Source organism: Pollicipes pollicipes, unplaced genomic scaffold (genome assembly GCF_011947565.3).
Source record: "Pollicipes pollicipes isolate AB1234 unplaced genomic scaffold, Ppol_2.1 Scaffold_5724;HRSCAF=6776_pilon_pilon_pilon, whole genome shotgun sequence".
NCBI lineage: Eukaryota > Metazoa > Arthropoda > Thecostraca > Pollicipedomorpha > Pollicipedidae > Pollicipes > Pollicipes pollicipes.
Window position 1 is genome coordinate 28,183,723 of NW_023596746.1, and position 10,999 is coordinate 28,194,721.

General features: G+C 53.5%; 1 protein-coding gene across 1 annotated transcript; it reads left to right on the forward strand.

Annotated features, from left to right (window-relative positions):
• Positions 1–2,702: 2,702 nt before the first annotated feature.
• Positions 2,703–5,324, forward strand: LOC119102903 (calcium-activated chloride channel regulator 2). The gene is made up of 4 exons (XM_037226352.1): positions 2,703–2,919; positions 3,382–3,549; positions 4,142–4,336; positions 4,764–5,324. The coding sequence occupies exons 1-4, from the start codon at positions 2,703–2,705 to the stop codon at positions 4,946–4,948; spliced, it is 765 nt and encodes a 254-aa protein (XP_037082247.1). The 3' UTR covers positions 4,949–5,324.
• Positions 5,325–10,999: the final 5,675 nt, after the last annotated feature.

A 10,999-nucleotide genomic window follows, 5' to 3' on the forward strand; every position in this document is an offset into this window, starting at 1 on the left:
ATCATACTTGTCACAATGTTTTCAAATGTGAAATATTCCCTTTAAGGCATGGCAATCAAATGTTTCCACGGAGCCATTCTGCTTCACCTCATCGTGTTTTTTAGGCGTATGCTTGCCTAGGAAAACACTTATGCTCTAATGTAACCTAACCTACCCATCTGACCCAAGGACAAGGAATCACATTTCCAGTATATCCATAACGGTATTTGTATTGTTGTAACCGGTGTACGTTGCAGTGCATACAGCATTTGTTTCGAAGCGGCAACGTTTTTCAAAGTCTTTGGGACGGACTTGTGCTTTGCGATAACAATATGAGTTAGTCTAGGGCTATACCTAAAGGTCCGCCCCATCTCTGGCCAGCGATTATCGACTCCTCCAACGTCAAACACTTTGCTTGCCGTGGCCCTATAATTGCTTCAGCGTTATACGACTAAATCGCAGCGCCATTCTTTATTTACAACGTCACTCACATTACAAGGTCACTTCACAAGGTCACAAGGTCACAAGGTCACAACGCAACCATACCAATCCGGAAACTGAATATCCGTCCTCCGCTTTCGCAGCCCGCTCGGTATTTACACTTTCATTCGCACATGGTCCGGTTACCTAGCCTCCTTTCCGCCGTCCTGACCCGTTCACAGAGACACACGACTGTCGGTACCATCCGACGTGTCGTCCCCCTCCCCCCCCCCCCCCCCCCCATTAGCCATGCGGACGAGAGGAGGTATGCTGTGGCCGACGCCCGTCCGCGGGGAGGGGTTCAGGGCCCAGTTTCGAGACGCACAGCCGTCCATCGTCCGGTAAAGATGGGGACGACAGCTTGTGGACTCACATCGTGTGTGTTATCGCTGGCGTCCCGTTGCCCGCGGAGCCAAAGTTCTTCGCTAGGTAAGCAGCGTCGGCCCGTCCTGTTCTCCATGCACGCCGGTTGGCTTCTGACACACGGCACTCTCCCCCTTTTGCCCTGGAGACTCCCCTCAGAGGCTCCCTGGGGACTTTCCTCCGAGATTTCTCTTTTTTTGCCCTTTGCACGATGCAAGCTCGTGATTTCGATCTTTCCACGCTCGTGATTTCTTCTAACTGGGTCAGCCTGCCCCTCTTTTTTCGCATGGTCAAATAGTTTCGCCGTAATGTCCTATCCGTCTGATACGCTGCCGGGCAGTCCTCCTATGCTTCTTAGTCTCGGCCCTCGACTTGCCCTCGGGCCAGACCTCTAGTTTTGGTTTAGTTTCTAGTTTTTAGTTTGGTTTCTAGCTTAGTTTCTTCCCAGTTTCTTCATTTTTGTTGTATGTTTACCTTGTTTAGATGACACAGAACCCAGAAGGTACCTGAAAGATGCAACTCGCATTGACAAGTCAGCAAACTGAAGGAAACGAGCGAAGTCGCAATTCTCAACCATGGCTCAAAATTGGTATCTAATGAAAATCATGTAGCATAGCTTTGAGCACCACGCTTCCAAGTCGCAAAAATAGAGGCTGCGAACGCCCAGCACTGTAGTCTCCGCGGACCGCCCAGTCAAGCGGCTAACACTGGGCAGGAGCCAACAGGCGGACGAAACTGAAGACACTTCTGAAATAAGTATCTGTGAACGCTTTAGCATGTCATTGTGTGCATTTACAAGGCCCTTCAGACGTATTTTTTCAACCGTGATTTCTTTAGATCGCTAATCTAGTGTTAAGATAGATTGAAAAATTGAAGTAGAGTTAGAGTAGAATCAATATGTGGTGTTCCTGTAATTTTCAACTTTTTTAGATGAAGTCCTCAAAAGTATCTAAATCTATCAGCCATCACTCCATTATAACTGGTAAAATTGCTGAAAGGTTCACGTTATGTATCACAGAACTTGGCTCGTGATCGAAACTCGCATTTCACGCGTTATATTGGTGAATGGCCGACTGCTGTCTGTTGACGTGACAGTGCGCACTGACGTACTTCAGACTCGAATAAATCAATGGCTGTATTTTTTTACCTTCGACACAATATGGCCGTTGAAGAGACGGAATTTGTGTGGCGTGTCTATGACGTTATGCATGTCTGGAGAACTTTAAAGTTGAGAGGGGACGGGCAAAGAATAGTCCACAATGTCGCGTGCGCCTAGTCCAGAAACGAGAGGATTTTTAGTCTCGCAACGACCATGACTGCAAACAGCAGTGAATGATGTTGGAATGGTTATATGGGTCCTAAACCTCATGCAAATGTGGCACAGTCCCTTTAGAGGGAGTGTTGCACATCGATCTGGCGTTTTCAACTGAAATAGCCAACTTGAGGGCCTTTCAGTGCAGTGCACAGCCCTACCCTTCTTAAGATCTAAGCCCATCTAGTTTCTGAGTTATACACCCGCGAAAATGGGGGCTGTATTTCGGGGAGAGTATTTCAAGGTTACCTTGGCATTCATGAACTCATGATAATGTGTTTGAAATCCTGCCATTTCATAAGCCATGCGGCGATCAAGGCCAATAAAAATATAATGGTCGAGTTGCCGCCCATATTTGGCGTTCGTGAGCACGATTGCCAGATATAACAGCTGTCAATTGACTCCATCAATGTTGTGCAAGGTACCATGACGTAATCAGACAATGACGCATCGAAGAGCATCTTTTCTGAACCGAAAAATCGTGGTATTTGGAGCAGTCTTTTCTGCCTTAAAGCATACCAATAGTTACAAGTGAGCCCGTTTCATCATATCTCATGCTCGCTTCAATATGTTCAACTGTGAAATATCCCCTTTCAAGAACGATCGTGATGCGGCCACCCGTGTGCCCCAGGGCCGGTACTCAGTCGTGTGCGAGGTGCGGAACGACGGCAACGCCGTGATCAACGAGGGCTTCTCGGCGTCGGCGGCCATGCCGAACCCCAACACCGACAGCTCGAGCTGGTGCTGCGGCAGCACCTCCCCGATCGGCAACACCAGGCCAACAGGTGAGCCGCGGGCCAGCGTCGCGAGCCGCTGACAGACGTTTTGGCTGCTAGCTGCTGACAGATGTGCCGGCTGCTAGCTGCTGACAGACGTGCTGGCTGCCAGCCGCTGACAGACATGCCGCCTGACAACCGCTGACAGATGCGCTGGCTGGCAGCTGCTGACAGACGTGCCGGCTGCCAGCTGCTGACAGATGTGCTGGCTGCCAGCCACTGACTGACGTATTGGTTGCCAGCCGCCGACAGACATACTGGCTGCCAGTCGCTGACAAATGAGCTTGCTGAGCTGGCTTCATTAGCCACAGTCACGTTACTTGCAGCGCCAAAAACAGAACTCACTCTCAACCTTGCAAGTACGTCTAATGAAGATATCACAGCTGATATGCTGACCCCAAACGTCACGTCACTGGGGCCGACCGTCATTAGGCTGCTGGTTCGTGACTGACAGTTTGCATCCGTCTGCAGGCAACTTTACCCGGACGGTGAGCGCTGGGGCCTTCCAGGTGACAAACAACGCCCGTGGCGGCCTGCTGCCGCCGGCCCAGGTCACCGACCTGGTCATGAGCGAACGCGCCTCGGACGGCGCCGTGGTCACCTGGACGGCGCCCGGAGCTGACCTGGATCAAGGCACCGGTACGGCAGCCGGCCCCTCTCGTCCCTCCCTACCCTACCCATCACTGCCATGAGCCCGGCGGGGTACGGTGGGTAAAGCTATGCCTACTCCGGAGCATGTCATGAGATGGGTGCGTTTGTTATGTCGCGCACTGCTAGGGTGTTGCAGGACCTAAAAGCATCAGCGGTGCCTGTAGGCAAAATGGTGTCGTTCGTCGTTTTCACGTCTGTGCGGGTTTTGCCAGCTTACCCACCCGTCTTGGCGAGCGTTTGGTGTGCCAAGACGCAGATCATCAGTAGCCAGGGATGGTGTCTGGGAAATTTGGGAAATGTTATATTACGTTGTCGCTTTTACACCCCGCAGCGCCCCGTTTCTGTGCATTTCCATCATCATAGGCCTCTCGCGTCATCGGGTGGAAAATCGTGTCACGTTGACAGGTAAGTAAACCCTAAACGGCCTTTTCTCTTGGCCATACCCTCACCGTTCGTTGGTTGTCCGTTGCTTACCGCGCGCTGCCCTCGCTCCCCCCCCCCCCCCCCCCCCCCTCCTCCTTCTCCATCCCATGCTGACCACTGACTGACCTCAAATCGCGACCGAACTGCTCTCCCACAGCATACCGGTACCAGTTCAAGTGGTCTACCAATGCGACCGACCTGTCGCCGACCCAGTTCGATGCCAACGGCGAGGAGGTCAACAGCTCGCTGGTGGCGCCCCCGGAGATCAGCGGCACCATGCAGAACCTGACTTTGCCGGTGCCGTCCAACCTGGACACAGTCTACCTGGCCATGCGCACGTTCGACCAGCAGGGTAAGACGCTGATGCCGAACAGGCCCCGAGCTGCTGCTGGTGCGGGTTGTCGGGAGATCTCGCCCGGTACCGTCAGATATGACGGACCTGGGTCAGCCATCGGAAAGCGAGATACGCAGTCTTTTCAGGTGTCCATTTTTCTACAAAGTGTGATTTTAGCACATGTCCGCCAAGTCCTAAATCATTTTCAGTTCTCGAACTAAACGAACTGTTAGGTGATGAGCTGGTTTGTGGGATGCCGTCTGTTCAGCCTCCATGTTCAGCCCACTACACACGATGCGTCTCGTCGTCTACCATGTACATGCACCTCTGGCGCGCGAGGGAGCGTGACACCGTCGGACTCGCCCACGCGGCATCACTGTCGTGGCGACCACGACCGAGTCACCGCTGAGCATCGTCTCTGACCAGCGGCGTTTCTCCCGCATAGGGCACCGCAGCGCCGTCTCCAACACGGCGATCCTGTACCTGGGCTCGGTGCCGTCTCCCCCGAACGACGATGGCCTCTCTGCCGGCGCCATCGTCGGCATCGTCATCGCCGCCGTCGTCCTGCTGGCGGTGGCTGTGGTGGGGGCGCTTATGGTGCGGCGCCGGCGGCGCGTCATGACGTTGTGACGCGCCACGGCGAGAGAGTCAAAGGAGAGAGACCACTGATATGGTGGACGATGACGAGAGGCAGAAACGTAGCTCGAGAGTAGTGAAGTAGCTTCCCATTACGAATAGTCGCTGCCGGAGCTCGATGGTAGGGTGGTCAACAATGCCTGGGATAGTGCCGCGTGATGAAACGCTGCTCCAAGCGCTCCGTCACTGTGTCCCTGTTGATGGTGTAAGACCGTACGCCGGTAATGGTATCGCATACAAAAGAAGATTACAGCAGATGTTTATCACCGGCTTGTTGTCTTGCTTGTTGCTAACAAAATTACCTCGTACATGAGCTATCAAATGTTTGTATGGGGATAGTTTTGAGCGAAATATAATTCGTGTGATCGCGTTTATTGGTATGAAAGCAATTTGCGCCGGTTACGAGCATACCTCGTTCACCTCAGATGGATTGTTTTACTCTTTAAGTTCAGTCGGAACGCAGAGTGCCCACAAAAAATCTTCAGCGGATTCAGCGGATAGAGCATGGTACAGACGGGGACTGGCAGGTACCAGCGGCGAGCCGGAGCGAGACACGTTCGCCTGTGGTCGCGAGCCTGTAGCGGGGCGCTGTCAGGCTCCGCCGCTGCCGCACAGCGAGCAGGCCGGACCTTCCAGACGGTGTCCGTGGCCTCCAGACGGCCGCAGTCACGGCCGTACAGAGCGCACACCGGTCACCGCGGAGCACGGGAACGGCACGGCCGCGTGGACACAAGCATCTCGCCACGCATAAGTGTTCAATCTCTCGCTTCGATCCCTCGCTCGCTGCGTCTGAACCAAAGCCTGACTATCGACAGCAGTAGACTGAGGCGATGGAAGCAATCGTCCGACAATGAGCAGGTCCCCAAAACGACATAAACTAGGTCAACATGCCTGACGAAAAAATGACAGCATTGACCACCTGTAATGAAGTAAATAAAATTGCAATATTTCTATTATCATTACTTTAGTACTAATGGGGAATATGCGTAGAAGTGCTTGCCTGTGTATGGAGAATTTTGCACTGTACTTGCTTAGTTTACATTAAGGGTAGGAATTTTATGGACGGGTTTGATACTGGTAAAAAAACGACGATGGTACCAACGGTTTTTGCTAGACACTTCATTTGACCAGATCATCGTTCTTGACGTCGCAGGTAGCGATTTTTGGATCAGCCCCGCAACAGGAAATAAAACAGATGACAAAATAGGTGCGTTGCTCGCCCACAGCATTGACTGCACCATGGCTCTGATCCCGTGCAATATGGCCCTGACACCGTGCAACATGGCTCTGACCCCGTGCAATATGGTCCTGACATCGAGCAAGATGGCCCCGACACCGCCAAACATTGCCTTAACCCCGCGAAACATGGTCCGGACCCCGTGTAACATCACCCGACACCGTGCAGCATGGCCCTGACCGCGTACAGTATGGCCCTAACCGCATTCAACATGGCCCTAACCCCGTCCAGCATGACCCTGACCCTATGCAGCATGGCCCTGACTCGAATGAGCAGCTGCGACAGCCAAGTATCAGTATCAGTATTAGTATATTGGAAACCATCCACATGGTGGTCATTACGGTCTCAGGTAATACAGGTGCAGCATGAAATGGAACGCGCGAAAGGTATGCAAAAAACAAATGGTACAGACAATGGTCAAAGAGCTAAAAAGGCCTATCAACGCACAATGGGCAGATCAGATCAGTTGTCAGTAGTTAAAATCGCATCGCGTATGACAGTCCTAAACGTGCTCATTGCTGTGGCATGACGGACGCACGATGGCAGGCGATTCCAGGCAGCTGCGGCCCGATAAGTAAACGCCCTCTTTGTGGCGGCCGGTCGGTCTCTGCGCGGGTATAGGCTACCTCTGTCTGAGGCGTGCGTTCAACGGCTCAAAACAGCAGCGCGTGGGGCAAAAGCGCAAGGACCTTGTGAGGCGCGCCTACCTCTTTCACCGCCGTTAACGCATCACGTTGCAGTGCGCCACCATGACGTCGATCTTCGGCTATCGAAGGGAATTTAAAGCCGAAGTTACGTGATAGTGTCTTTTGGGGCCGGCCATGACTTTTGCAGTGAAGGTGATTGTTTTTTATTTTGTGTATTTGCCTTTTGTTTGTCCCACCCTACACGCAAAGGCAGCATGTGACATGGAGGAAAACGTACGTTCGTGTGATGATTTTGAGAAGATGTGATGTAAAGAAAGTGACGAAATTTGTAAAGCGAATCGAGAATGGTACGGTATCTTTTTCTCCTTTCTGTTTTGTTTACAATGCTCGAGACATGGACACCCCATGCCAGATCGAAGCCAGCTATGACGACACGCATTTTGATGCCACTTGAGGCATGCACAGTCAAACCGTTTACTTTAAAGTGAAATTCGGTAAACTTTTTGCATTTTGATTTAACCCAACGAGCATAAAAGTAGATCTTGTTTCGTTCGTGTGGAGAGAATGGGCACTGAGCCAGTTCTGAATCTAACGCACGAAACGTTTCAGTCTAGGTTTTGAAGTCGGCGGGAGTCTCACCGCGAGGTCCGCTCCGTCAGGGGGGTGCGCAGTCCACGTGCATGGCGTCGTCAGCGCTCGTGTGATCGGAGTTTAAACCCAGAAAACATAGAGAAGGATAAATAATAGTCGCCGCGCGCTGACTGGCGCCTACAGTCAGGAAACTGTGATAGCTGTCCTGTGGTGAAATTTCTCAGAAAGACAGCACATCCCAGCCTTCGCTTCTTCGTGGCGCAGTTCACAGCAGCAGCCGCGGCACCGTTGCTGGAGTGCCCGGAACGCTGCCGGCCGCCGGTCTCTGATGGACGTGCACCTCCACGGCGCGGCTGCTCGGTATCAGCAGCTCGACGACCAGCAGCTGCCGGTGTACGCAGCCAGCTGACACGATCAGCCAGCGTTGGCTGCTGTGGCTGCAGAGTGACTATTCGCTGCCCCTCCAGCGCCAATGCTCGAGGCGGTGGCAGTTTGGCAGTGACAGACGATTTTTTGGTTGAAGCAGCCAAGTGGGCAGAGCAGCCTTGCGAGCGAAGGCTTGCAACAGCATGCACATTGGTCGACAAAGGTGACAGTGAGTCTGAGTTGTCTTCGGGTGCTGTGGCCTTGATCAGTCTCATTATGTTTGCATGCAGGATAACATAAGGATTTCCAAACTTCCTGGAATGCTGTCCAAAATCGACGAGAAAAATTTCACATATCCATTTGCAATCCCCTTCCCCTCACCCTCCCCCCGTAGCTGGCAGTGTGGTTTCCAAGTCATAGCCATCATCATGGATGTCTCACGGCCTCCACACACCATGGCTGTGTCGACTAAACGGCGGCTATATGTGTTACACGGGTATTAATATTCAGCAGACCAGCGGACAGGCCGACCATGAGGGATGGTCTCAGAGATATCACTCTGACCAAAGCCTCGGAGCTACCATTTTCGCTGGTCATCATGTTGTCCCAGCCATCGCCTCGCAAGCCTTCAACCTCCGAACGATGTCACGTCGTCTTTCAGCTGCTCGAGGAGGCCGAACGATGTCATGGCGTCTTTCAGTTACCCGTGCCGTTCCAATGATGAACGGCGCGAATATCCGGGTTGCGCAGAACTGTTGTCATGGTAAACCGGAAACGTCCTTGAAAAACTAAGGCTAGGCTTGGACAGATAATTTTAAGAGGATCCCAAAACAAGGCGGTGTGCATATATATATATATATATATATATATATATATATATATATATATATATATATACCAAAACAACAAACTGGAAGAACTTGTTTCCGGCACCTTTCGACCCACCCTTAAATTCACTTAAGGAGTCCCTAGCCCCGAACTTTCCGTTTTCCGGAGCCGGATTACGCTATCAGAAGACAGTGAAGACACCATGTGTCGCTGACCGAGGGCAGCCGGGGCGCGTCGCGATAGGCCCGCCCAGCGAGCCAACCCTTCCGGCGGCCGCCACTCGTGCTCCCGGCTCGAATCATGGCGTTCGCCGGTACAGCGCTGCTGCTGCTGCTGGTGGTGACCATCGGCCCAGCTCGCGCCGGTGTCACCATCGCCGACAACGGCTACTCCGGCGTGCTGGTCGGCATCTCGCAGGACGTGCCGCAGGAGCAGGGCCAACAGCTCATCTACGCCGTTAAGGTAGCCGCCGCCGGATGACCGGCCCGAGGGAGGGTGGGGTGAGCGTAGCCGGCGGGCAGGGCAGGTGGGCTGGGCAGGACAGGATAGCAGGGCAGGGCAGGCGAGCAAGGCAGGCGGGCGGGTTAGGTGGGCAAGCCGGCGAGCAGGGCAGGGCCGGCAGTCAGGGCCGGCGGGCATGGCAAGGCCGGCGGGCAGGGTCGGCGGGCAGGGCAGGGCTGGCAGGCAGGGCAGGCGGACAATGCAGGGCTGGCGGGAAGAGTGAACGGATAGGGCAGAGCAGGCGGCCAGGGCAGACCAGGTGTGTAGGGCAGGCGGGCAGGGCAGGGAAGGCCAGCACGGTCCGGTGGGCTGGGCAGGGGTAGTGGGGGCTGACAGGGTGGACAGGACGCGGCAGGCGGGCAGAGCAGAGCAGGCGGGCAGGGCAGAGCAGGCGGGTAGGGCAGGGCAGGCGGGCAGGGCAGAACTGGCCGGAAGAGTAAACGGATAGGGCAAAGCAGGCGGCCAGGGCAGAGCAGGCGAGCAGGGCAGACCAGGCGTGTAGAGCAGGCGGGCAGGGCAGGGAAGGCCGGCACGGTCGGTGGGCTGGGCAGGACAGGGGCGGCCGGCAGGGTTGACAGGACACGGCAGAGCAGAGCAGGCGGGCAGGGCAGAGCAGGCGGGCCAGTCCAGCCATCACCATGTGGGCGCGATGACGCACTGCTGAGGGCGGCACTGCAAATACGACATTTTTCACGGCAGGAAGACAAGTGTCATGTCCCCAAAACAGCTGTAGCATCTGCAGAGCAACGGCAAGACAGATGCTTCCGTGCTCTGTTTCGGCTTTCGGCTCCGACCGCCATGGCCCCAGTACTGACATAATGCCGATGGGGGAGCGATGGTGGCACTAGTCTTCCGTGGGGCCAGGGCGAGGCTTCGTGAAATCGAAACGGCCTGAAGGCCAGATAAAAAACAAATGAACATTTGCTGCATTGTAGTTTTCAGGCTGCTAATAATCCATGAGGTTACATCTGAGGGCTTGATGAGCCATTTTTACAACAAATATTGTTATGTCTTGACGGTTGCTCATTGGCAGTCAATTCCCATTACCAGAGCACAGCACACAGGTTTCCCGACCCCAATAGCTACGTGTCCGTTTTCCGCAATCACGACGCTACGTTGTCCTTAAGTCTCAAATCATTTCCAACGGTAGCTTACAACCCATGTGTTAAGGCTTCTCTGATACAAGTTGGGAAATTCGAAAGTCTCTACGTAACTGTGCGTGGCTATTTTTCGTTGGTTCCAAAGTATTTAATGCGTTGTTGAATCGTCCCATGTGTTGCTTTATGTCCACGTCATGCTACACAACGGGGAGGATGTCTTCTTTCCATCCGCTTGTTATGTTCAAAAGCTCGTTGTTCATCCTTTCTTTTGGATTCAAGAAAAGAAGTCAAATGCTTTTGAGCAACTGCTGCGCCTTTGAATCCCAAGTCCTTCACTCGGGCATCCATATTGGCCGACAGCCTGGTGAGGATGATATGGTCGTGGGACCGTTCAAGCGTAAAAACAAACGTGTTCAGGGAGATTGCTCCCCACAGAAATGGGATGGGTTCCGACCGAACGCTAAAGAAAGGCATGTATTCATTTCACAGCGAAACGAACCATGCAATCACCTTAAATATGCCCAGGGAGCAAGCCTGCTTACAACGACTGGCCGTTTACCCCAAAGACTGAGAGAGCGTACGGACTTGAGAAAAGCGTTATATGTTTTGTAGGAAAGGGCACAGTCCCTCGGACTTATTGCAGTATCAAGGATGTTTGGGGGTGGCCGAACATTCAGCTGCGGGAACGAAGACAATCTATTGTGCCGTGACCTTTCCAAAGGGATACATGGCTCCATACAGCCACCCACAGCTCACGATGCTAGCGTCCGATCCG